The 27,861-nt window shown below is 42.7% G+C and overlaps 1 protein-coding gene across 1 annotated transcript in view; it reads right to left on the reverse strand.

Annotated features, from left to right (window-relative positions):
- LOC123774736 (murinoglobulin-2) overlaps positions 1 to 27,861 on the reverse strand; it is a 308,702-nt gene that overhangs the window by 48,675 nt on the left and 232,166 nt on the right. The window contains 1 exon segment of the mRNA XM_045769279.2: positions 949 to 1,082. Coding sequence (XP_045625235.2) covers positions 949 to 1,082 — 134 coding nt within the window.

A 27,861-nucleotide genomic window follows, 5' to 3' on the forward strand; every position in this document is an offset into this window, starting at 1 on the left:
ATCTTATTCTCTTAATTCTTATCTATCATCTCATCTATCATTCCCCCCATTCCTCCCCAAATCCTTTTCCTGACTCCTTCCCAGTGCTATATTGAAGTAACGGCATGGCGTTTTCCTCCTGATAGTTCCCCTTCCCTTACTTTCTTACCTTACATACTCTCTGTTTCTACCACCTTGTTTCCAGTACACGACTTGTAATGCAGCATTAACACATCTACAGCTGTTGAGAACAATTTATCAAAGAGTAAGCTAAACATTTGTTCACCGAGAAAGATAATTATGGAATGAGAATATGGCGACTAGTGTTGTCCCATGGGAAGTCAATTTAAGATTAGTTAAGGCAATAAACTTACCTGAATCGCTAACATAGGTTGACCAAACGAGCGAGACAAAAAATCACGGGTAAATCAAGTCTTGGTGAATCTGTACTGGTGATTGCAACATTCTGCTCTCTTAAGAAGCTTTCTTTAAGAAGATGTAAGGGCAACAGGGATAAGGGACAAGTGTGATCACCATTCATTGATATTGGTTAAACCACTGCAGATTTATGAGGAGGGAAAAATACTTCAGCAGACATGTAGCCGCATTAGCAGGAAAGACAGAGCTCGAGCAGGTGCAAGGTAATGAGCATAAGACACACAGCGTTGAACATATGCTGTACGAGTGTGTTGCGGTTTCCAGTAGATAATCTTGATACAGAATAAAAAGGTTATCTTTTATCTTTTAACTGTAATCCGGCACTCTCCCAAAACTCTCAGAAATATCTTACGGTCGAGAGTTGCTTCACTTGTCTGACATATGTGGCCGTGCCAATATGTCACCATTTTCCGTGATATGCTGCATACTTTTATTCAGGACTTTCTTCTGATAATATTCTTACTTTGAAATGCGGCAGCATCTAAACCCGGTGGATAATCTTAACACCCATCACCACGTATATTTACTCACCGGAATAAACTGTTGGGCCTTGCCGAAAGACTTGAGGACGAAGGCCGTCAGCCAGGTGGAGCCAGAGTCGTCAGATTTGCCGAAGGCGCTGAAGGAGCCGTCGTGTCTGCGGTAGAGCAGCTCCCGTTGGTACCCTGCAGCAAGCAGTAAAGCAATTACCGCTCACTAAAGTTTAAAGTAGAATGATTACACGACGTTGTTATGGAAGTATTTCACAATATGATGCGCCCTAATTAATAGAAAGGATGGAAATAATAATCAACTTGCCAGAGAGGCAATACAGAACATTGAAATGAATGCTCTAAGTTGGAGAGAGGAAGCCAGTGATCACCCATTCAGTTACTAGCCAGATAATGATGCATACATCCACTGGGTCACGAGAATATAAAAATACATGAATTTGAATATGCTTTGGTCCAGGAGAGACTGTTGGTGTATGATCATCCACACTCACTCCTGGACCCCAGTCCAACAAACCACACTCACTCCTGGACCCCAGTCCAACCAACCACACACACTCCTGGACCCCAGTCCAACCAACCACACTCACTCCTGGACCCCAGTCCAACCAACCACACTCACTCCTGGACCCCAGTCCAACCAACCACACACACTCCTGGACCCCAGTCCAACCAACCACACTCACTCCTGGACCCCAGTCCAACCAACCACACTCACTCCTGGACCCCAGTCCAACCAACCTCACACACTCCTGGACCCCAGTCCAACCAACCACACACACTCCTGGACCCCAGTCCAACCAACCTCATACACTCCTGGACCCCAGTCCAACCAACCACACACACTCCTGGACCCCAGTCCAACCAACCTCATACACTCCTGGACCCCAGTCCAACCAACCACACACACTCCTGGACCCCAGTCCAACCAACCACACTCACTCCTGGACCCCAGTCCAACCAACCACACACACTCCTGGACCCCAGTCCAACCAACCACACTCACTCCTGGACCCCAGTCCAACCAACCACACTCACTCCTGGACCCAGTCCTACCAACCACACTCACTCCTGGACCCCAGTCCAACCAACCTCATACACTCCTGGACCCCAGTCCAACCAACCACACTCACTCCTAGACCCCAGTCCAACCAACCTCACACACTCCTGGACCCCAGTCCAACCAACCACACACACTCCTGGACCCCAGTCCAACCAACCTCATACACTCCTGGACCCCAGTCCAACCAACCACACACACTCCTGGACCCCAGTCCAATTAACCAACCTCATACACTCCTGGACCCCAGTCCAACCAACCACACACACTCCTGGACCCCAGTCCAACCAACCACACACACTCCTGGACCCCAGTCCAACCAACCACACACACTCCTGGACCCCAGTCCACCCAACCAACCACACACACTCCTGGACCCCAGTCCAACCAACCACACACACTCCTGGACCCCAGTCCAACCAACCTCATACACTCCTGGACCCCAGTCCAACCAGCCTCATACACTCCTGGACCCCAGTCCAACGAACCACACACACTCCTGGACCCCAGTCTAACCAACTACACACACTCCTGGACCCCAGTCCAACCAACCACACATACTCCTGGGCCCCAGTCCAACCAACCACACACACTCCTGGACCCCAGTCCAACCAACCACACACACTCCTGGACCCGAGTCCAACCAACCTCATACACTCCTGGACCCCAGTCCAACCAACCACACACACTCCTGGACCCCAGTCCAACCAACCTCATACACTCCTGGACCCCAGTCCAACCAACCACACACACTCCTGGACCCCAGTCCAACCAACCTCATACACTCCTGGACCCCAGTCTAACCAACTACACACACACTCCTGGACCCCAGTCTAACCAACTACACACACTCCTGGACCCCAGTCCAACCAACCACACATACTCCTGGACCCCAGTCCAACCAACCTCATACACTCCTGGACCCCAGTCCAACCAACCACACACACTCCTTGACCCCAGTCCAACCAACCTCATACACCCCTGGACCAAAGTCTAACCAACCACACACACCCCTGGACCCCAGTCCAACCAACCACACACACTCCTGGACCCCAGTCCAACCAACCTCATACACCCCTGGACCCCAGTCTAACCAACCACACACACTCCTGCACCCCAGTCCAACCAACCTCATACACTCCTGGACCCCAGTCTAACCAACCACACACTCTCCTGGACCCCAGTCCAACCAACCTCATACACCCCTGGACCCCAGTCCAACCAACCACACACACTCCTGGACCCCAGTCCAACCAACCTCATACACCCCTGGACCCCAGTCCAACCAACCACACACACTCCTGTACTTTTCAGCCTTTGCTTGACATTTTTGTTTTAAAAATCCTTTGTATATCGTCACTGTTTGTCTCCATCATGTCCCTCATTCTGCGCCTCTCTAGGTAAAGTGAGCTTTCTTGGTCGCTCTTAAGAAAGATCTCTAATGCCCGTGATTCATAATTATCCTCCTTATTCGTTCCCAAGATATATTACATCCATTCTATAGAACCGTGCCGAAAACTGTACTGCATAATCTTACTGGAGTCTTTTATCAGTAAGATCAAAGTTGATGGAACTTGTTTACTAATAAGGACTCTTAAAATGACTCCAATTACAGATTGGCATAAATTTTAACATTTATGCTTTGTCGTCCTTGTTCAATTATTATTTTAGTGTTCCGAGTTGATTCTCTATAATTTTCCAAATTTTCACTATTGTTTACCTGATATGTTGAACTTTTATTTTCATTTTATAGATTCATAGCGCAACAATTATGATCACTGAGCTTCAACGTCCACATTTCAGATAATTTTTAAAGTTTGTTGAATTTTTTTAATGTTTCTACATCTTCGTCTGAGTGTATTACTTTCCTGTTTAGGTGTCAACGATAAATGTATTCATGTTGGTGTCAACTCCTGTATATGAATCATTAATGAATAAGGAGAACAAATGTTCCAGGAGAGAGCCCGGAGGCTCTCAAGAGTGATCTCCACGCACTGATACACTCTCAGAGATCCCCTCAATTATCACGTGACTGCATTCTCTCGTCAGAAGTTTCAAAATCCTTTTTGAAAGATTTTTGTTTACTTACTTTGTTTGTTTTTTAACTTTGGAAAAAATTTACGTTATTAATGTTGCAATTTTTCCACTGTCAGCTTCTTCATACGTGCTCGGTAAAAATGAGAACAAGTCAAGCACGATTGTCCTTTAGTAAAGTCATCTCAGGAATCATTATAGAGCCATGTTCATTATCAATTCATGTAACTTTTTGTTTTGCAACAAAACTTTTTTACGATAGATTGCAGTAATTGATTTCACTTCTGAAAAATGGGACAACATTCACAATCCTCCACAATTCCGGAACATGGCTCAATTATAATGTGATACAAAATTTCGTATTGACTTTCTGACCAAAATTCTTAACGTTGATGCCTCACGAAGCAATTACATAGTTACAAAATTTTGGCCAGATTTTTATGTATCATTCGTCGACACAGATAAAATCTGATTTTGTATCCTATTTTTGTATTACAATATATCTAATAGATGGGATGAAAGACAACAGCACACTGGGTCCTGTATCGCAGTGGTCTACATCCTCGACTTAATCTTGTTTTGTGTATTTATGGGAATGTGTATTTGTGGGTATGCATTCGTTCTTATTGTTCTTGGGGATGGAAAGCTCCCAGACTTGATCTTCGGTCAGGAAACATTGGGCACGCATCCTTTCATCTGATGCCTCTCTTCACCAAACAGTAAATAGACGCCCCAGGATTTATGCAGATGTTGTTGGTTAACTCCTGAGAACGGTCAGTCGGTGTCCTAAGATGACCTCGATGAGTGAAACAGGTGATTTACCCAGACTATGACAGATATTAGGTGAACAGTGAGGTGAACTATGAGGTCAATCATGAACTGAACCATAAGGTGAACAGTGAGGTGAACCATGAGGTAAACTGTGAGGCGAACAGTAAGGTGAACCACGAGATGAGCCATGAGGTAAACCATGAGGGGAAAAGTGAGGTAAACCATAAGGTGAACCATGAGGTGAACCATAGGGTGAACTATAAAGTAAACCCTGTTGCTAGTCATAAGGTAAACTCTGAGGCTAGCCATAAGGTGAACCACGATGGGAACCATGAAATTAACCATAAAGTGAACCATGAAAGGAAGGGAATTATCAGGAGAATGCGCCAAGCCCTTACGATTATGTAGCACTTGGAAGAGTTCAGGATAAGGATCTGGGATGGGACGGGGAGAAGGAATGGTGCCCAACCACTTGAACGATCCGGTATTGAACGCCGACCAGCATGAAGCGAGACCGTCGCTCTACCGCCCACCCCAAGTGGTTGGGTGGTGGTGAACCATTAAGTGAACCATGAGAAGAACCATAAATGGGAGGAAGGAAGTAGTTATCAAGAGAAGGCACCAAGAAAGGGAGGCTATGTAGCACCATCATAAATAAATAATCGATGTTTAAACCCCAAGTGGGTAGTTATACCCGCTTTGGTAGATGCATCTGGTGGCGCACGCTGCTACCAGGCGGTCACAACATACAAACACCACCCAGACACATCGCGGGCGTTCAAGCTGTGCAAAACTCAACCATTTTACATATATATGTGGACCTATGTTAGATTTAATAAAACTATAGAAACATTAAGACACTGTTTAAAGTGAACTGTAACTAAATCCCTAAAGTGAGTGTGATGTGTACTTATAGTGTATGTACCTCAGATTATACCTCAGATGTACCTCAGATGTTCCTATGTACCTCAGATGTGTACCTCAGACTATACACACCACAACAGACTATACACACCACAACAGAATATACACACCACAACAGACTATACACACCACAACAGACTATACACACCACAACAGACTATACACACCACAACAGACTATACACACCCTCCTCCTCCTCCTCCACCCAACCTTTTCTCTCTCTCTCTCTCTCTCTCTCTCTCTCTCTCTCTCTCTCTCTCTCTCTCTCTCTCTCTCTCTCTCTCTCTCTCTCTCTCTCTCTCCAAAGATGGCAGGAGGACGCACCAGGGACACAGGGAAAAGTCAAAGTGACCAAATGAAGGAAATGTTAACCCAAGTTTGGGAGGAATTCAGGAAGGGGGATGCATGAAATGAAGAATACAATTAACAACCTGCTAAGTGAGCTGAACGCAGCAAAGGAGGAGATCATAGCCCCCACAGAGAAAAATAATGAGGCTGAGCCTCATTATTTGGCCTCATATCTGGCTGATAATCATCCAGAGGGAAGATGGAAATGGAGCACTGGAAGGAAATGCCTCTGTATCTGAAACATTTGTGGAAATACTGAGAAAGAGCACAGAAACAATGGCCCCAGTGAGGGAGGTAGCCATGTAAGCAGCTACCTCACAGGAAGCAGCAAGGTACACCAGCCAGCTGCTGGAAAGAAAAAGATCAGTGGTAGCTGTAGGCATCAGTGAACAGGAAGGCTCCAATAGGCAAGAATGGAATAGCAAGGACAGAGAGGCAGTAAATGGAATACTAAAGGGGTTAAAGATGGAAGGGGCTGAACAAAACATTGAGAAGATTTTCAGGTTGGGCTGGTACAACAAGGACAGAGACCGCCTGGTAAAGATAGTGTTTGCAAACAAGGCCACGAAGGAGGATATTTGAAAAAAGGAAGAGTCATCTGCAGTATGTGGAGGAATACAAAAAAGTATTCCTCCAGAGGGACAGGACGAAGGATGAGTGAGCCATGGCGACAGAGGCAAAGAAGAAGTGCAGGGAGAGAGAAGTAAATCAGGAAATCACAGCCCCAACACAACATTACCAGAGACAAGGAGGGAACCCACAACCAGCATCCCAGCAACACCAGAGAGGAGGGCAACACCACCACCCTCCTCTGCATAGTAACCCTCCCTACCCCTTCACCCTACCTGACCCCACTCAAATGCTCCCCTCCCTCCCTTCCTCCCCCCCACCCCATTAAGACTCTGTCACCCCTCCCCCTTTCCCCCTGTCTCCCCTCCCCCTTCATCCCATACCCTCCCTACACCTCCTCCCCCCTCACCCCATATCCTGTATGTCCCCCCTACCTCCTTACCCCATACTCTATCTGTCTCCACTTCCCTTGATCCCCCACCAACCCTCTGAGACCCTGTTAACTACCTCACAGATCTTCACACCTATTGAACAGCTTCCTCTATCAGCAGAACGCTCACCAAGAACGGGACAAGAGGTTGAACAGAAGAAAGTGAGCTTCAAGGAAATGTACACTAACATAGATGGGATTACAAATAAAACAAGTGAACTTGGAGAATGGGCACTAGAAGAGAACGCAGACATAATAGCACTCACAGAAACAAAGCTAACGAAAACCATAACAAATGCAGTGTTTCCACAGGACTACTATGTGGAAATTTTCTAAGGGATATACCATGGGACACAGAACTCAGAACTAGGTCCGTACAAGACATGATGGACTATGTCACCCAAAAGTGTCGGGAGGCAGTAAACAGGTTTATCCTGGCCCGAAAGGAAAAAAAACGAGAAGCAGAAGAAGAGTCCGTGGTTTAATAAGGCATGTATGAAAGCAAAAGAACTGAACAAAAGGGCGTGGAGGAACTTCCGAAATAACAAAACACTATAAAACAGAGAGATACCAGAGAACCAGGAACGAGTATGTTACTGTGAGAAGAGAAGCTGAGAAAAAGTATGAAAATGATATAGCTAATACAGCCAAGACCGAACGAAAGCTACTCCACAGTCACATCATGAGGAAAACAACAGTGAAGGAACAGGTGATGAAACTTAGAACGGGTGAGGACAGGTACTCAGAGAATGACAAAGAGTTGTGTGAAGAACTCAACAAGAGGTTTCAAGAGGTCTTCACAATAGAACAAGGTGAGGTTACTGCACTAGGAGTGGTGGCAGTAAACCAGGCGGCCTTGACAGGGTTCGAAATTACATGAGATGAGGTCAACAGGCATCTTTTGGATCTGGACGTGAGAAAGGCTGTTGGCCCGGACGGAATATCACCATGGGTATTGAAAGAGTGTGCAGGAGCACTTTACTTGCCACTCTCCATAATAGGTCACTATGTATAGTAGGTCACTGCAATCGGGAGACCTACCAGAAATATGGATGACGGCTAATGTAATCCTAATATACAAAAAGGGTGACAGACAAGAGACACTGAACTACTGGCCAGTGTCCTTAACTTGTATATCATGCAAGGTGACGGAGAAGATTGTGAGAAAAAAACCTAGTAACACATCTGGAGGGAAGGGAATTCATGACAACCATTCATGATAGGTTCAGGGAGGATAAATCTTGCCTTACAGGCTTAATAGAATTCTACGATCAGGTGACAAAGATTAAGCAAGAAAGAGAAGGATGGACGGACTGCATTTTTTTGGACTGTCGGAAAGCCTTTGGACACAGTTCCCCATAAAAGGCTGATGCGTAAGCTGGAGAAACAGGCAGGAGTAACTGGTAGGATGCTTCAGTGTATAATGGAGTACCTAAGCAATAGGAAGCAGAAAGATACAGTGAGGGGTGAGACTTCAGATTGACGTGAAGTTACCAGTGGACTCCCACAGGGCTCTGTACTCGGACCTATCCTGTTTCTGAGATACGTAAATGGTCTCCCAGAGGGTGATTCATTCTCCCAGAGGGTGACTCATTCCTCTCGATGTTTGCTGACGACGCCAAAATTATGAGAAGGATTAAGACAGAGGAGGACAGCTTAAGGCTTCAAGAAGACCTGGACAAGCTGCAGGAATGGTCGAACAAATGGTTGTTAGAGTTTATCCCAAGCAAATGTAATGTAATGAAGATAGGTGTAGGGAGCAGGAGACCAGACACAAGGTATCATTTGGGAGATGAAATACTTCAAGAGTCAGAGAGAGAGAGAAAGACCTAGGGGGGGTTGATATCACGCTAGACCTGTCCCTTGAAGCCCATATCATGAGGATAACATCAGCGGCATATGCCAGGTTGGCTAACACAAGAACTTGTGTTCTTGTGAGGCATTTAAAAACTTGCGTAAGGCATCTTTCAGAACTTTGTATATCACATATAACAGACCAATCCTGGAGTATGCGGCTCCAGAATGAAGTCCATATCTAGTCAAGCATAAGACTAAACTGGAAAAGGTTCAAAGATTTAGTACCAGACTAGTACTCGAACTGAGGGGTATGAGCTATGAGGAGAGACTAAGGGAATTAAACCTCAGATCACTGGGAGACAGAAGAGTTAGAGGGGACATGATCACCACATACAAGATTCTCAGAGGAATTGATAGGGTAGATAAAGACAGACTATTTTTTTTTTTGAGATATATACAAGAGTTGTTACATTCTTGTACTAGCCACTAGTACGCGTAGCGTTTCGGGCAAGTCCTTAATCCTATGGTCCCTGGAATACGATCCCCTGCCGCGAAGAATCGTTTTTTCATCCAAGTACGCATTTTACTGTTGCGTTAAACAGAGGCTACAGTTAAGGAATTGCGCCCAGTAAATCCTCCCCGGCCAGGATACGAACCCATGACATAGCGCTCGCGGAACGCCAGACGAGTGTCTTACCACTACACCACGGAGACTGCTTTAACGCAAGGGACACACACACTAGGAGATACAGGTGGAAATTGAGTGCCCAAATGAGCCATAGAGACGTTAGAAAGATTTTTTTCAGTGTCAGAGTAGTAGACAAATGGAATGCATTAGGAAGTGATGTGGTGGAGGCTGACTCCATACACAGCTTCAAGTGTAGATATGATAGAGCCCAGTAGGCTCAGGAAGCTGTACACCTGTTGATTGACAGTTGAAGGGCGGGACCAAAGAGCCAGAGCTCTTTGGTCCCCCGCAAGCACAAATAGGTGAGTACAACTAAGTAAGTACACCACAACAGACTCTACACACCACAACAGACTATACACACCACAACAGACTATACACACCATAACAGACTATACACACCATAACAGACTATACACACCACAACAGACTATACACACCACAACTGACTATACACACCACAACAGACTATACACACCATAACAGACTATACACACCATAACAGACTATACACACCACAACAGACTATACACACCACAACAGACTATACACACCATAACAGACTATACACACCATAGCAGACTATACACACAACAACAGACTATACACACCATAACAGACTATACACACCATAACAGACTATACACACCATAACAGACTATACACACCATAACAGACTATACACACCACAGAGTGTATGATATCACATCAAGCAGTTTATCAACTCTGTGGATGGTTATTGTGTTAAAATAACAAACAATATGTGTGTCATATACCTGCTGTTGATCTAAACACTGTTTATTATTTATTTATTTATTTATTTATTTATTTATTTATTTATATGCAAGAAGGTACATTGGGTTTATTAGAGTACAGCGTCTTGAAGTTTTACATTCTTGTAAGGCCACTAGCACACTATAAGTGTGTGTTATGTGATAAAAGGATGAGTGAAGTTGAGTGAGCCACACCTGAGGCCTCAGCCGACCAAACTTACAGTCGCCATGACAACAAAACATATACTGCTTCATATATCACTATACAACCTTTCAGTGCTGCACCCCACTGACAGGGCTAACAAGTCTTAACAAAAATACAAGACTGAGCATTACGACAAAATATACAGGAAGGAGAGTGTTGGTGAGGTTGTAGTAGGAATGTGGATCCATATTTTCTTGCAGTATGTTCTTGCCATAACCCACCATTCCTTTGCAGACTCCTGAAATCATGGGCTTACGAGCCCACCTCCATTAGCGAGAAATACTTACCACTTAATTAAATATTATTAGTTAGGATAATAATATTTAAAAGGTATATATTGTAATTGTTTAAAGATAAAGACAATTTGTAATAAATAAATTCACGTCAATAAAGAATAAAGTAACAAATATTGTCATTGTTTAAATAGAGATATTATTGGTTAGACAGCAGCATCATTACTTGTTAGGCCAAATGCATTACAAGTACATAACCGATACCAGTGCACGCTGCTTCATAATTAAGTTTGAATTTAACATTAGGTTCTGAGATTTATTTATTCAACAGGTAAATGACAGCAGCTGCACCATTCCTGTTGGGTCGGTCGGTCGGTCTCTCTCTCTCTCTCTCTCTCTCTCTCTCTCTCTCTCTCTCTCTCTCTCTCTCTCTCTCTCTCTCTCTCTCTCTCTCTCTCTCTCTCTCAGAAACGTGGGGTAGTAAAGAAACCTAATCCCCAGCGCTACAGTCCACACAGTAGCACAGAGCCATACCAACAGTCATCCCAGGGCCACAGAAACATATCATTACAACAGCAATTACCAGCTAAGGACTAATACACTTTATTTTAGTTATTTTGTATATGCTAAGTTCAGAAGTTTAGTTTCTTTTAATTCTAGGATTTGTTTAACCTGGACGGAGTCAAAATGAAGCCCGCAAAAATGAATATAAGGTGAACCATATGCTGCACCATAAGGTGAAGCATGAGGAGAACAGTGAAGCATGAGAACAGTGAAGCATGAGGAGAACAGTGAAGCATTAGGTAAACGATAAGCAGCCCGTCCTCCAAACAAAGATCCAAAAGTGATTCCATGCACCCGCCAAACCCCCTGTTTATGAATGAAAAACGGTTTACACACGACTCACAACTGCTGACGTTCGAACATATCCGGAACAAGTGCTTCACTGACGAATTTTGTTCGAATCACAACGCTGTAAATGCTTCACCCACGTACTACAAATACAAATAATCGCCAACAGAACCTAAATACCTGACCTAACCTAACCTATACCTATTTATACACAATATGCTAATATATTATAATATTAATTTATACTTGAGAAAATTCCCGTTTTGAATGAACAGCATGTTAAAATTTATGAATGCGTCTGTGGGGTTGACCGCTGAATGTAATGGACTTGAGTCGAGGACGGGTTGATAATAGGAAACAAGGTAAACCATACGCTGAACAATGAGTTGAAACAAGGTGAACAGTGAGAAGAATTATAAAGTGAACAGTGAGGTGAACCATAAGGTGAACTATGATGTGAAAAAATAATGTGAACCTTTAGGTGAACAATGTGATGTAACATAAGGTGAACTGTAAGGTGAAATATGAGGTACCCATGAGGTGAACCATAAGGTGAACCATAAGGTGAACCATAAGGTGAACAATAAGATGAAGCTGCAGGTAAACCACAGGTAAACCATGAGGTGAACCATAAAGTGAACTGTAAGCTGAACCATGAAGAATGAGGTGAAGTAACATGAGGAACATGAGGTAAAGCATAAGGTGAACCATGAGGTGAACCATAAAGTGAACTTAGGGGGTGAACGATGAGGTGAACCATGCAGTGAACCATAAAATGAACAATTAGGTGCACTTATGAAGTAAAAAGTGTGGCGAATTTATAGGGTTAATTGTGAGGTGAACCATAAGATGAACCATTAGATGAACCATAAAGTGAACAAGTGAACCATGAGGTGAACCATAAAATTAACAAGTGAACAATGAGGTGAACTTATAAAGTGAACAAGTGAACCATGAGGTGAACCATAAAATTAACAAGTGAACAATGAGGTGAACTTATAAAGTAAATTGTGAGGTGAACTTATAAAGTAAATTGTGAGGTAAACAATGAAATAAACCATTACCTGAACTTAAAAAAAATAGTGAGGGGAACCAGGCACAGAACCATTACGTGAACTATAAATTGAACTGTGAGAAGGAACCATGAGGTGAACCATACAGTAAACCAAAAATGTAACGATAAGATGAACAGTGATGTGAACCTAAAGTGAACCATAAGATGAAACATGAAGTTTGCGGTAAATATCCACAGAATAATGTTAAGAGTAATTTATATGTAGCATACAGGGGTAAACTCCCGCCCCATAAGTGTCTCCCAGGTGCCATAAGGTCGAGCATAGCTGCCCCAACCTCCAACACCATTAGTATAGGCTTTCATTTTTGCAAAGGTATCAACTAGAATTAATAAATATATTGTTGATCAATTAATGACTAAATTAAATAAACCAGTATGCTTTAGACTCTCGACTGAGCTGAGAGGAGGACGTCATTATAGGATGTACCTCTCGCTGTGAAGGCAGGGGGTGTGCATGTCTCTGCCCGCTTGGTCAGTGCTGGCGTGGCCTGCAGGATGGGGGGTACCTCATACCCCTGTAGTGAGGGCTCAGTCCATGGTCCTCGAATTTTCTGGCCGGACTGGTTATCCAGAGGTGGCACTTGTGTTATGTGACATGCTTCGTATCCCTGTGGTGAACGTGTATGGCATCGAGTTGGTGACTGTCATCGGGCTATTGTCAAGTTCACAGAGGATGTGGCATATAGGGAGTTTCTCTGTCGCTACGAGGGGCGGACCTTACCCCTGCCGGACGGTGCAGGCACTGTGACCCTCTCCAATCGTAGTGGTGCCCTCACTTATGTCATTGTTCATGGGGCGCCCTTAGAGTTTCCGGAGGGACTGCTGCGACGTTACTTCGGCCAGTTGGCACCGTTGTTAGTGTGTGGTTGCACATGATCTCCTCGAGTCCGCTCATGGGTGTGCGGTTGAACATTCGCAGCCTAGGAATGCGACTACCATTGGACGTTCCATCATCCATGAAGCTCCTGGGATACCACATTCGGGAGTTTTATGCCTGCCAGCCTAGGACGTGTTATCGTTGTGGCCTTTTGGGCCATCAAGCATCTGGGTGCTCTGCGCCTGCCGTCGCGCCCGTGAACCTCACCCGGGAGAAGGATTTCCTGCCACTCCCTGTGGGGGAGGATTCCGTATGTAGGGATGTGGATTTCCTGTTCACTGATGCCGCTCCTCCTGCGTCACCCGACGACCGTCCGAATGTTGCGACCCCTCCTCCAGATGTTGCAGTGCCGTCGGCTGTTCTTCCTGCTCCTGATGCTGTCCCGGATGCTCCCGTGCTCCTTCCGGGGGGGGTCTCTGTGAGGCGTCGACGTCGTTCTCTTCCTCGTCTCCTGCTGCTGAGCCTGGCCCTCTGCCCTCGCCTCGTGTCCCGGCTGTGCTGGGTGCTGGGGTGGCTGTGCTGGGTGCTGGGGTGGCTGTGCTGGGTGCTGGGGTGGCTGTGGTGCATACTGCGCCTACTGCTGTGTGTGGCCCAGTTCCCCCTGTGGTAGAGGCTGCTGCCATTCTGCGTCGAGCGTCGGTTTGTCCGGCTGGTGTTGCCCGTGTTTCTGGGTCTGCCTCTCTGGCTCTGACGATGTCCAGCCTGAGCCTAAACGTTCACGACGTTCTTCTTCTGCCTGGGAGGATGTGGGAGACTTCAATGACTGAGCCTACGGGTGTCGCCAGTGTGGTTCCGGATATGTCACGGTCTACACAGTTGGTGATGTCGGAGGTCCATATGCCTGCTGATGCTGATGCCTGTGTTTCTAATATGCCTTCTGTTTTTTCTCCACCAGGGGGCTCTCCGCAGTGGGGGGTGGTGGCTTCATCTGCTGTGGATGGTGAGGATGCTGGTGCGGGCCGTGGCCTGGTGGTGAAGTTGAAAAAGGATGCTCGCTGGAAGGGGACCTTTTCGGTGTCTAGTTGTGTGGACGCTGCCACGGGTGCCATTGTGGTGATGCCCTCTGCCACTCCGTCTCCCGTGCGGGTCTATGTTGGGGTCCCGGAGGATGTGTTGCCGGCGTCTGTGATGCCCCTGGGGGCAATGGCGTCGGATTTCACAGTTTTCGTTGTCTGAGAATGTGGCGGCCTTTAGTGCTGCGAGGCTTCCCTTAGTGTGGGGGCACGTGGCGACCGTTTCCCACGGGTGTGATACCATTTGGGTCCCCAGTTTGAGGGTATTTGTTTCCGAGGTTGCGGATGTTATGCATTCCCTGGTGGATAAGGAAGACGCTGTGGGGTGGTTGATCTGGGAGGCGTTCAAAGTGAGGTTCCCGCGAGAAATATTTCCGGAGAAGTACGTGTCTTGATGTACCATAAGTGCGCTTGTTTGTGAGGTGTTAAGTGCCCCTATGGCTGCGTGCTTGTCCTTGCCTGTTTTTGTTCAATTTGTTTTGTATTGATGTTGTTTTTATTCATGTTTATGTGTTTCATTTTTTGTTTTTCGTTGCATGTCATTTATTTCATGTTTTTTTCTTGTCCTTCTGTGCTATTGCCTCTCCGTTTGTCATTAACGAGGCCGATACCTTGTTTTGCATTGTCCTGTTCCTGTTATTACCTTATTGGCTTGGGGTTTGAGTGTTTTGTTTTGGACTTTTGTTTTGTGCTTTTATGTTGTATTTTTTTATTGTTGTATACTGTGTGTCAAGCGATGTGTTTGTTTTTTGTTTATTACTGTCGGCCCTCCAGGCCGGTGTATTTGTGGTTTGCTATGTTTAGTTATTTTGCATTTTTGTCTTTGTTTTATTGTATTTAATTGCATGCTTGCTTGTAAATATACAAATACAAAAATTGCCATAAAGTGAAAAATACGATGATATATGAAGTGAACAATACGATGAACAGTGAGGTGAACCATGAAGTGAATCCTAAGGTAAACAGTGTCATGGACCATGTTTCACCTTTTGTTTCACCGAAACAAAAGGTGAACTATGAAGTGATCCATTAAGTGAACCATTAGGTGAATAGTAAGGTGAACAGTGAGGTAAACCATGAAGTGAGCAATGAGGTAAACCATATTGATGAACAATATAGGTGAACAGTGAGGTGAGCAATGAGATGAACAATGAGGTGAACCACGAGGTAAACAGCCAGGTGACCAACATGATGAACATTGAGGTGAAACATACGGTGAACAGTGCAGCCCGTCCTCCAAACAAAGACCCAAATGTGATTCCATGCACCCGCCAAACCCTCTGTTTATGAATGAAAAATTATTTACACACGACTTACAACTGATTTCGTTCGAACAATTCCAGAACAAGTGCTTCACTGACGAATTTTGTTCGAACCACAACGCTCTAAATGATTCATCCACGTACTACGAATACAAATTATCGCCAACAGAACCTAATCACCTAATCTAACCTTTGCCTATATATGCAAAATGTGCTAATATATTATAATATTAATTTATATATGAGAAAATTCCTGTTTTGAATGAACTGCTTGTAAAAATTTATGAATACGTCTAGGGGTCGACCGCTGGATGGAATGGACTTGAGTCGAGGAGGGGTGAACCATAAGGGGAACATAGATGAACCATAAGGAGGGTCCACTATATGTGTGTGAGAGGGAAAGGGACACACGAGACGACCTCCGTAATAAACTTTTTATTTTTATTTTTTATATATAAAAGAGTTGTTATATTCTTGTACAGCCACTAGTACGCGTAGCGTTTCGGGCAAGTCCTTAATCCTATGTTCCCTGGAATACGATCCCCCGAAAAATCGTTAACAACCAGGTACCCATTTTACTGTTGGGGGTAAACAGAGGCTAAAAATATTCAGTAAAAATGTTTTTGGTAAAAATATACACAGAATGTAACATGAAAGTGGATTACCAGCAGAGCTTTCAGTGCCAACTCTGTTCAGCAGCCACACACAGTAAATGTGCCAAGATAACAAATAATGCCAAAAAAATTGGTCTCGGAGTACTGGTTCTGCAAAAAGGATAATATTACCTTCTTGAAGATGAACGCAATTCTAGATAAAACTCGTGTGGAGCACTGAGAATCACTTCTAAATGCCTGCACAGAAATCACAATTTTCAAACAAATTGTCCAGGACACCCAGGTAGAATCAGGCTCTAAGCCAAAGCCCAGCGCGGTCATGGAGCCAGAGCCAAGCGTGGTCTGGGCACCAGGGTCGGGCACCGCACAGCCCTAGAGCCGGAGTCGACATTGGTGCCAGGGTCCGGCACGATTTTGGAGCAAGGGTCAGGTAAAGAGAAACTAACAAAAAAAACTGTTGATATTATAAATGGGGTATCGGGAAAAACAAATGGAATATGTAAATACGACCATCCCTGAAAGAGCAGAAACCTTCTTAGTACAAGTATCAGTACCAAAAGCGAAGATTTGTTTCTACCCACAACTTTGCAAGAACTCTTTAAATAAGAAAGATTGTTGCAACACAGAATGTCCTACTTTTCATATAAGAGGTACCAGGCGAATAAAACCGACAGATCGCCTCGATGAAAGCAGCCACAACGCTATTTACCAGGATGATTTTTTAGCAAGAGGAGGAGAAGAATGGCTAAAAATGTCCAGACTCCACCACCAACTCGGTCAAATGCTAGAAGTACGATCACAAAATACATGGAATCACAACATCTCTATAAACCTGGACAAAATGGTTTCAGAACAGGGAGCTCTTGCCTATCGCAGTTGCTGAACCACTATGACATGGCCTTAGATGCCATAGAAGACAAGCAAAACGCGGATGTAATTTACGCAGATTTAGTAAAAGTCTTCGACAAATGTGACCATGGTGTTATTACACACAAAATGCGTTCCAAAGGAATTACCGGAAAAATAGGCAGATGGATCTACAACTTCCTGTCTAACAGAACTCAATGTGTAATAGTCAACAAAATAAAACCCGGACCATCAACCGTGAAAAGCTCAGTCCCCCAGGGTACTGTGTTTGCTCCTGTACTTTTTCTCATCCTTATGTCAGACATAGACAAAGACACAATCTATAGTACTGTATCATCCTTTGCAGATGACACTAGGATTTTTATGAGAGTACACAACGTAAATGACACGGCAAACCTCCAATCAGATGTAAAGCAGGTCTTTCTATGGGCTACAGAAAATAATATGGTGTTGAATGAAGATAAGTTCCAGTTCCTGCATTACGGAAAAAAATGAAAATATAAAACGGAAACCGCGTACAAAACGCAGTCAAATCGTAACATAGAAAGAAAAGGCAATGTAAAGGATTTGGGCGTACTCATGTCGGAAGACCTTACTTCTAAAGAACACAATAAAGTAGCCATCACATCTGCAAGAAAAATGACAGGTTGTATAACAAGAAGCTTTCACACCAGAAATGCTATAACAATGATGATACATTTCAAGATGCTAGTGATTTCTGAAGTGAAATACTGTTGCACAATGACAGCCCCTTTCAAAGCTATCTTGAGAAGTTATGTTAAGATGATTTCGGGGTTTAGCGTCTCCGCGGCCCGGTCCTCGACCAGACCTCTTTTTTTTTTTTTACAAACCCCCTGGATGTGTAACAGCTGCCCATAGCAGCTGTCTAACTCCCAGGTACCTATTTACTGTTAAGGGAACAGGGGCCTCAAGGTGAAAGAAACTCTGCCAATTTGTTTCCGCCTCCACCGGGGATCGAACTCGGAACTCTAGGACTACGAATCCCAAGCGCTGTTCACTCAACAGTCAGGCCCCTGCCAGACAAGCTGGAGAAGTTGCTGACCTGGAGAGCGTGCAGAGCTAGAATCCTCTCAGTAAAACATCTAAACTATTGGGACAGACTAAAATGCCAAAATATGTATTCTCTTGAGCGCAGGCGGGAGAGATACATAATAATTTACTCGTGGAAAATATTACAGGAGCTGGTCCCAAACCTGCACCCAGAAATAACACCACATGAGACCATGAGGCATGGCAGGATGTGCATAATACCCCCGTTGAAAAGGTGCAACAGGTACTCTGAGAGAGAACTCTGTCAACATTAGACCCCCGAGACTGTTCAACACGCTTCCACTACACATAAGGGGGCATTACATAACCCCTCACAGTGTTATCTTGGTTATCTTGAGATGATTTCGGGGCTTTAGTGTCCCCGCGGCCCGGTCCTCGACCAGGCCTCCACCCCCAGAAAGCAGCCCGTAGCAGCTGTCTAACTCCCAGGTACCTATTTACTGCTAGGTAACAGGGGCATCAGGGTGAAATAAAATTTTTACCCATATGTCTCCGCCTCCACCGGGGAGGTGGAGTTCAAGAGAGTGGTGTTCAAGAGAGAACTTGATAAATACCTCCAAGGAATACTTGATCAACCAGGCTGTGACTCAAACGTCATGCTACGAAGAGTCAACCAATAACCTGGTTGAGCAGTCCAGCAACGTGGAGGCCTGCGTGAGGACAGGGCCGGTGGGACACCCCAAAACCATCATAAGGTAGCTACAAGGTAAGGAGAACAATAAGAAGGACCATAAAGAAAACCCTAAAGAGAACCATAAAGGGTTCATAAGATGAACCATGGGGGTGAACGGTGAGATTAACCATGATGAACCATAAAGCGAAAAATGAGGTGTGTGGAAAATTCCACCATTCTCATATTTATAATCAATGAAATTATATATTTATACATTCTATATCAAACATACTAAATCTCACATCTATGCCTACACTACTGAGGTCACGTAGGTCTCTGTATGCCTACAGACTACCTGCCACATAGCCCAGAACTAAGCTCCAACAAAGTGCTTGGTCAAAAAAACTAAACTTGACAAAACTTCCAGGTGCAGGCAGTCACAGTGAGAGGGTGTATTAGCTGGAGCTCCAATTGTAGTAATATTATCATAGCAATATGGAAAGTGTAGTGAGGGAACTGATGAGTCTAGTTGGAGCTGTGAGGACAGAGTTGGATTCCCTACGGGAGGAGGTACGACAGTTGAAACAACATCAGGAAGAAACAAAGGAGACGACTGGTATTAAAAAGACCTCGTCTTGTAAAGTTGTAAAGGACAGGGGCCTTAAGAAGACTGTGGCAAAGTTGCCTACTGATATCTTAAGGACTTCTAACGCATTTGCCGTGTAGGACGACGAGTGCTGTGGTGAGCCTGCAGTTCGTACGAAAGGCAAAGCAATGAAGAGCAACGAAGCGCAGGTCCCTCAAAGTGCTCAAAAGATAAAGGAAGGAACTAAGCGAATTTTGGTTGTGGGAGATTCCCAGGTGAGGTATTTAGACAGAACATTTTGTGCCAGAGATAGGCGGAACCAGGTTTAAGGGTTTGCTATCTGGGAGCTGGAATTGGTGATATTGTTGGCAACATGATTGATATTATGGCTGGAAATGGAAACAAACCCAACATTTGTATCAGTGCTGGTGGAAATGATGTTGGACGAGTTAGGAGTGAAGAACTAATACAGAGGTTTAAGACAGCCACAGAATTAGTTAGGAGCAAGGGATGAATCCCGATCATATGTGGCATTCTTCCAAGAAAGGGAGTTGGAAATGAATGGTTGTCGAGGGCACTTGGTGTCAATTGCCGGCTGGAAAGATATTGCAAATCAAATGCAATATCTTAATAGATAACTGGGAACAATTTTATGGAAGAAATGAAATGTATGCTGGGGATGGGGTGCATCTATCAAGGGCTGGGGTTGTTGCTGTTGCGAACTCGTTGGAACCAGTGGTTGGAGGCGTTTGTTTGGGTTTGGGTTTAAACTGTTAGAAGATAGTGGTATGGGGATTGATAAGGAGAAAGGAAGTAATAAAAGCATGTGTTTGTAGGAGAAACAAATTGGTAAAAGGATCAGGGAAAGAGAAGGACCTCAAAATAACAATACACTTAGGATATAATACACTAACAGTAAAAGTCTAAGAAACAAAATAAATGATTTAAATGGTCTTGTCTGCACAAAAAATTGATATTATTGCACTTACTGAAACGTGGATGAATGTAGAAAATAGAGAACTATTAGCTGAATATCAAATAAATGAATTTAAACTTTCACACATATAGATATATTAGACGAAGAGGGGGAGTTGCCATATATGTTAGGGAAAATTTGAAATGTAGTCTCAAAGAGGGAATTAAAACTGAGCCACATACAGAAACTATTTGGATAGAATTAATCGAAAAAGCAAATATATTATAATAGGAGTTATATACAGGCCACCAAACTTAGACAGGATGGAAGCAAAGCATCTATGGGATGAAATATTTAGAGCATCTAGGTCTGGCAGTATTTGTATCATGGGTGACTTTATTTTTAGTGGAATAAACTGGTTTAACAGAACAGGGAATAATGAAGCAGAAGATTTTATAGAATTAATTGACGATTGCTTTCTTACTCAACACATTAAGGAACCAATGCGGGAAAATAATATTTTAGATTTAGTTTTAACTAACGGGGAAACACAAATTAATGACATCGAAATAGGGAGTGAACTAGGGAACAGTGATCACAAAGAAATCAGATTTAGCATAGAATGGAATAGATCTGTAGGAGAAAAATTCTGTTAAAGTGCCAGATTTTCGAAAAGCTGATTTCAATAGCCTAAGAATTTTTTTGGGTCAAATAGATTAGAAAGTCTTGGGTATGGGGTGTGGGCCGGTCTTGGAGCTAGACGTAAACCCAACGATAGGTGACGTAAAAGGGGTTTTCGATGTGTCCACATCCACCTGGATGTGGATTCAAAATATAACCTATTTAAAAATATTCTAAGCAAAGCCCAGGAATGTAGTATACCATATAAATTGAATAGATCGAATACTAATCGAATACCTGATCGAATACACAGGGCAAGCAAAGACAAATCCTAAAGGGTTTTTTCAGTTATATCGTACTAAGACTAGGGAAAGGATAGGTCCATTAAAAACTGAGACAGGTCAAATAACAGATAGTGATGAAGAGATGAGTAGTATTTTTAATAAATATTTTGTATCTGTATTTACTAAAGAGGAACTTAACAATATGCCTTCAGCCGAACAAGTCTATGTGGGTGGGGACGAGGACAGGTTGACGAGTTTAGCAGTTACCAGGGAGGATGTTCTTAAACAAATAGTAAAACTCAAACCAAACAAATCCCCAGGGCCGGATGAAGTGTTTGCCAGGGTGCTTAAAGAATGCAAAGAGGAGCTTTGTGACCCACTGTCAACCATATTTAATAAATCAATAGAGTCAGGCAGAGTGCCAGAGTTTTGGAAAGTTGCTAATGTGATACCAGTTTTTAAGAAAGGAGATAGATCACTTGCGTCTAACTATCGACCAATTAGCCTAACGTCTATTGTGGGAAAGTTACTCGAATCTATAATAGCAAATAAAATTCGTCTTCATCTTGAAAAACATAAATTAATAATTGAGTCGCAACATGGTTTTATAAATGGCCGTTCATGTTTAACAAATTTGTTATCTTTTTATTCTAGCATTGTTGAGGCAGTTGATAGTGGTAAGGATTGCGATGTTGTATACCTTGACTTTAGCAAAGCTTTTGATACAGTGCCACATGAAAGACTGATTAAAAAGATAGAGTCTCATGGTATTGGGGGTGCTATATTAAGCTGGATTAGGGCATGGCTATACCAAAGGAAACAGAGAGTTAGTATAAATGGAATCAAGTCAGAGTGGGAAAATGTTGTAAGTGGAGTGCCTCAAGGCTCTGTCCTGAGACCTCTGTTGTTTATAATATATATAAATGATTTAGATTCAGGTTTGAGTAGCAACATTTGCAAATTTGCCGATGATACGAAAATCGGTAGGGAAATTAATTCGGAGGAGGACTCACTATCACTTCAAGTTGATCTAGATAGGGTTTTGAAATGGTCAAAGGATTGGCAGATGCAGTTTAATGCTGATAAATGTAAAGTTCTGAGGTTAGGTAATGATGATAGAGTTACAAGATACGAGCTAGATGGTGTTGTGATTGCGAAGTCGGATTGCGAAAGGGATCTGGGAGTTATGATTAGTAAGAATTTAAAACAAAAGGATCAATGCATAAATGTTCGTAATAAGGCAAATCGGACACTTGGATTTATTAATCGCAGCGTTAGTAACAAGACACCTGGTGTGGTTCTCAAGCTATATCTTGCTCTAGTTAGGCCCCATTTAGATTATGCAGTTCAGTTTTGGTCGCCATATTATAGAATGGATATAAATTCACTTGAACGTGTCCAGCGTAGGATGACTAAGTTAATTCCCCAAATTAGAAATCTTTCATATGAAGAAAGATTAACAAAGCTTAAGTTGCATTCACTGGAAAGGCGAAGAGTTAGGGGTGACATGATAGAGGTTTACAAGTGGATGAATGGACATAACCGGGGGGATATTAATAGGGTATTAAAAGTATCAACACAGGACAGAACACGAAACAATGGGTATAAATTGGATAAGTTTAGATTTAGGAAAGACTTGGGTAAATACTGGTTCAGTAACAGGGTTGTTGATTTGTGGAACCAATTGCCGCGTAACATTGTGGAGGTGGGGTCCCTCGATTGTTTCAAGCACGGGTTGGACAAGTATATGAGTGGGATTGGGTGGTTATAGAATAGGAGCTGCCTCGTATGGGCCAATAGGCCTTCTGCAGTTACCTTTGTTCTTATGTTCTTAATGATCCAAAGTGGATAACAAAGGATATGAAGAACCTTATAGGTAAAAAGAGAGCGTGGTACAAAAGGATTAAGAATGGGGAAATCAGTTTACAACAGGAATTCATACAACTGGTTAGAAATACTAAAAAAGAGATAAAAAAAGCAAAAAAGAAACTATGAAGTTCGCATAGCAGAGCAAGCAAAGACAAATCTTAATGGGTTTTTCCAGTTATACCGGACAAAGATTAGGGAAAGGATAGGTCCATTAAAAACTGAGACAGGTCAAATAACAGATAGAGATGAAGAGATGAGTAGTATTTTTAATAAACAATTTTTATCTGTATTTACTAAAGAGGAACTTAACAATATGCCTTAAGCCGAACAAGTCTATGTGGGTGGGGACGAGGACAGGTTGACTAGTTTAGCAGTTACCAGGGAGGATGTAATTAAACAAATAGTAAAACTCAAACCAAACAAATCCCCAGGGCCGGATGAAGTGTTTGCCAGAGTACTTAAAGAATGCAAAGAGGAGCTTTGTGACCCACTGTCTACCATATTTAATAAATCAATAGAGTCAGGCCGAGTGCCAGAGTTATGGAAAGTTGCTAATAACATAAGAACATAAGAACAAAGGTAACTGCAGAAGGCCTATTGGCCCATACGAGGCAGCTCCTATTCTATAACCACCCAATCCCACTCATATACTTGTCCAACCCGTGCTTGAAACAATCGAGGGACCCCACCTCCACAATGTTACGCGGCAATTGGTTCCACAAATCAACAACCCTGTTACTGAACCAGTATTTACCCAAGTCTTTCCTAAATCTAAACTTATCCAATTTATATCCATTGTTTCGTGTTCTGTCCTGTGTTGATACTTTTAATACCCTATTAATATCCCCCCGGTTATGTCCATTCATCCACTTGTAAACCTCTATCATGTCACCCCTAACTCTTCGCCTTTCCAGTGAATGCAACTTAAGCTTTGTTAATCTTTCTTCATATGAAAGATTTCTAATTTGGGGAATTAACTTAGTCATCCTACGCTGGACACGTTCAAGTGAATTTATATCCATTCTATAATATGGCGACCAAAACTGAACTGCATAATCTAAATGGGGCCTAACTAGAGCAAGATATAGCTTGAGAACCACACCAGGTGTCTTGTTACTAACGCTGCGATTAATAAATCCAAGTGTCCGATTTGCCTTATTACGAACATTTATGCATTGATCCTTTTGTTTTAAATTCTTACTAATCATAACTCCCAGATCCCTTTCGCAATCCGACTTCGCAATCACAACACCATCTAGCTCGTATCTTGTAACTCTATCATCATTACCTAACCTCAGAACTTTACATTTATCAGCATTAAACTGCATCTGCCAATCCTTTGACCATTTCAAAACCCTATCTAGATCAACTTGAAGTGATAGTGAGTCCTTCTCCGAATTAATTTCCCTACCGATTTTCGTATCATCGGCAAATTTGCAAATGTTGCTACTCAAACCTGAATCTAAATCATTTATATATATTATAAACAACAGAGGTCCCAGGACAGAGCCTTGAGGCACTCCACTTACAACATTTTCCCACTCTGACTTGATTCCATTTATACTAACTCTCTGTTTCCTTTGGTATAGCCATGCCCTAATCCAGCTTAATATAGCACCCCCAATACCATGAGACTCTATTTTTTTAATCAGTCTATCATGTGGCACTGTATCAAAAGCTTTGCTAAAGTCAAGGTATACAACATCGCAATCCTTACCACTATCAACTGCCTCAACAATGCTAGAATAAAAAGATAACAAATTTGTTAAACATGAACGGCCATTTATAAAACCATGTTGCGACTCAATTATTAATTTATGTTTTTCAAGATGAAGACGAATTTTATTTGCTATTATAGATTCGAGTAACTTTCCCACAATAGACGTTAGGCTAATTGGTCGATAGTTAGACGCAAGTGATCTATCTCCTTTCTTAAAAACTGGTATCACATTAGCAACTTTCCAAAACTCTGGCACTCTGCCTGACTCTATTGATTTATTAAATATGGTTGACAGTGGGTCACAAAGCTCCTCTTTGCATTCTTTAAGCACCCTAGCAAACACTTCATCCGGCCCTGGGGATTTGTTTGGTTTGAGTTTTACTATTTGTTTAAGAACATCCTCCCTGGTAACTGCTAAACTCGTCAACCTGTCCTCGTCCCCACCCACATAGACTTGTTCGGCTGAAGGCATATTGTTAAGTTCCTCTTTAGTAAATACAGATACAAAATATTTATTAAAAATACTACTCATCTCTTCATCACTATCTGTTATTTGACCTGTCTCAGTTTTTAATGGACCTATCCTTTCCCTAGTCTTAGTACGATATAACTGAAAAAACCCTTTAGGATTTGTCTTTGCTTGCCCTGCTATGCGAACTTCATAGTTTCTTTTTGCTTTCCTTATCTCTTTTTTAACATTTCTAACCAGTTGTACGAATTCCTGTTCTAAAGTGACCTCCCCATTTTTAATCCTTTTGTACCAAGCTCTCTTTTTACCTATAAGGTTCTTCAAATTCTTTGTTATCCACTTTGGGTCATTAGTATACGATCTATTCAATTTGTATGGTATACTACGTTCCTGTGCTTTGTTTAGAATATTCTTAAATAAGTTATATATTGAATCCACATCGAAATCCCCATTTAAGTCACCTATCGCTGGGTTCATGTCTCGCTCCAAGACCGGCCCACACCCCATACCCAAGCCTTTCCAATCAATTTGACCCAAAAAATTTCTTAGGCTTTTAAAATCAGCTTTTCGAAAATCTGGCACTTTAACAGAATTTTCTCCTACTGGTCTATTCCATTCTATGCTAAATCTGATTTCTTTGTGATCACTGCTCCCTAGCTCACTCCCTATTTCGATGTCATTAATTTGCGTTTCCCTGTTAGTTAACACTAAATCTAAAATATTATTTTCCCGTGTTGGTTCCTTAATGTGTTGCGTAAGAAAGCAATCGTCAATTAATTCTAGAAAATCTTCTGCTTCACTATTCCCTGTTTTGTTCAACCAGTTTATTCCGCTAAAATTAAAGTCACCCATGACATAAATACTGTTAGATCTAGATGCTCTAGATATTTCATCCCATAGATGCTTTGCTTCCATTCTGTCTAAATTTGGTGGCCTATATATTACTCCTATTATAATATTATTAGCTTTTTCGTTTAATTCAATCCAAATAGTTTCTGTGTGTGGCTCTGTTTTGATTCCCTCTTTGAGACTACATTTCAAATTGTCCCTAACATATATGGCTACTCCACCTCCTCGTCTAATATATCTATCTGTGTGAAATAGTTTAAATCCATATATTTGATATTCAGCTAATAGTTCTCTATTTTCTACATTCATCCACGTTTCGGTAAGTGCAATAATATCTATTTTTTCTGTGCAGACAAGAGCATTTAATTCGTTAATTTTATTTCTTAGACTTCTACTGTTAGTGTAATATACCCTAAGTGAATTGTTATTTTGCGGACCTTCTCTTTCCCTGATCGTTTTGCCAATTCCTTTCTCCCACAAACACATACTTTTATTACCTCCTTCCTCCAAATCAATTCCCATACCTCTGTCTACTAACAGTTTAAACCCAAACAAACACCTCTAACCACTTCTTCTAGCGAGTTCGCAACAGCAACAACCCCAGCTCTCGATAGATGCACCCCATCACGAGCATACATTTCATTTCTTCCATAGAAGTGTTCCCAGTTGTCTATGAAAGATATTGCATTTGATTTGCAATATCTTTCCAGCCGGCAATTGACACCAAGTGCCCTCGATATCCATTCATTTCCCACTCCCTTTCTTGGAAGAATGCCACATATGATCGGGATTCCTCCCTTGCTCCTAACTAACTCTATGGCTGTTTTATACCTCTGAATCAGTTCCTCACTCCTGACTCGACCAACATCATTTCCTCCCACGCTAATGCAAATAATGGGATTGTTCCCATTACCAGCCATAATATCATTCATGTTGTTTATAATATCACCAATGCCAGCTCCGGGATAGCAAACCCTTAACCTGTTCCCCCTATCTCTAGCACAAAACGTTCTATCCAAATACCTTATCTGGGAATCTCCCACAACTAATGTTTGCTTAGGTACTTCCTTTACTTTCTGAGGGGCCTGCGCTTCCTTTCTCTTCGTTGCTTTCCCTTTTGCGCGATCCACAGTCTCTCCACAGCACTCGTCCTCCAAAACGTCAAATGAATTTGAAGTTGCTATGGCGTTTGAAGGCGGCTTTATCAAAGTCTTCTTAAGGCCCCTGTCTTTCGCAACTCTCCAAGACGAGGTCCCTTTACTGCTGGTCTCCTCTTAAGCTTTGTTAATCTTTCTTCATATGAAAGATTTCTAATTTGGGGAATTAACTTAGTCATCCTACGCTGGACACGTTCAAGTGAATTTATATCCATTCTATAATATGGCGACCAAAACTGAACTGCATAATCTAAATGGGGCCTAACTAGAGCAAGATATAGCTTGAGAACCACACCAGGTGTCTTGGTACTAACGCTGCGATTAATAAATCCAAGTGTCCGATTTGCCTTATTACGAACATTTATGCATTGATCCTTTTGTTTTAAATTCTTACTAATCATAACT

This window comes from Procambarus clarkii, chromosome 68, assembly GCF_040958095.1.
Source record: "Procambarus clarkii isolate CNS0578487 chromosome 68, FALCON_Pclarkii_2.0, whole genome shotgun sequence".
Classification (NCBI taxonomy): domain Eukaryota; kingdom Metazoa; phylum Arthropoda; class Malacostraca; order Decapoda; family Cambaridae; genus Procambarus; species Procambarus clarkii.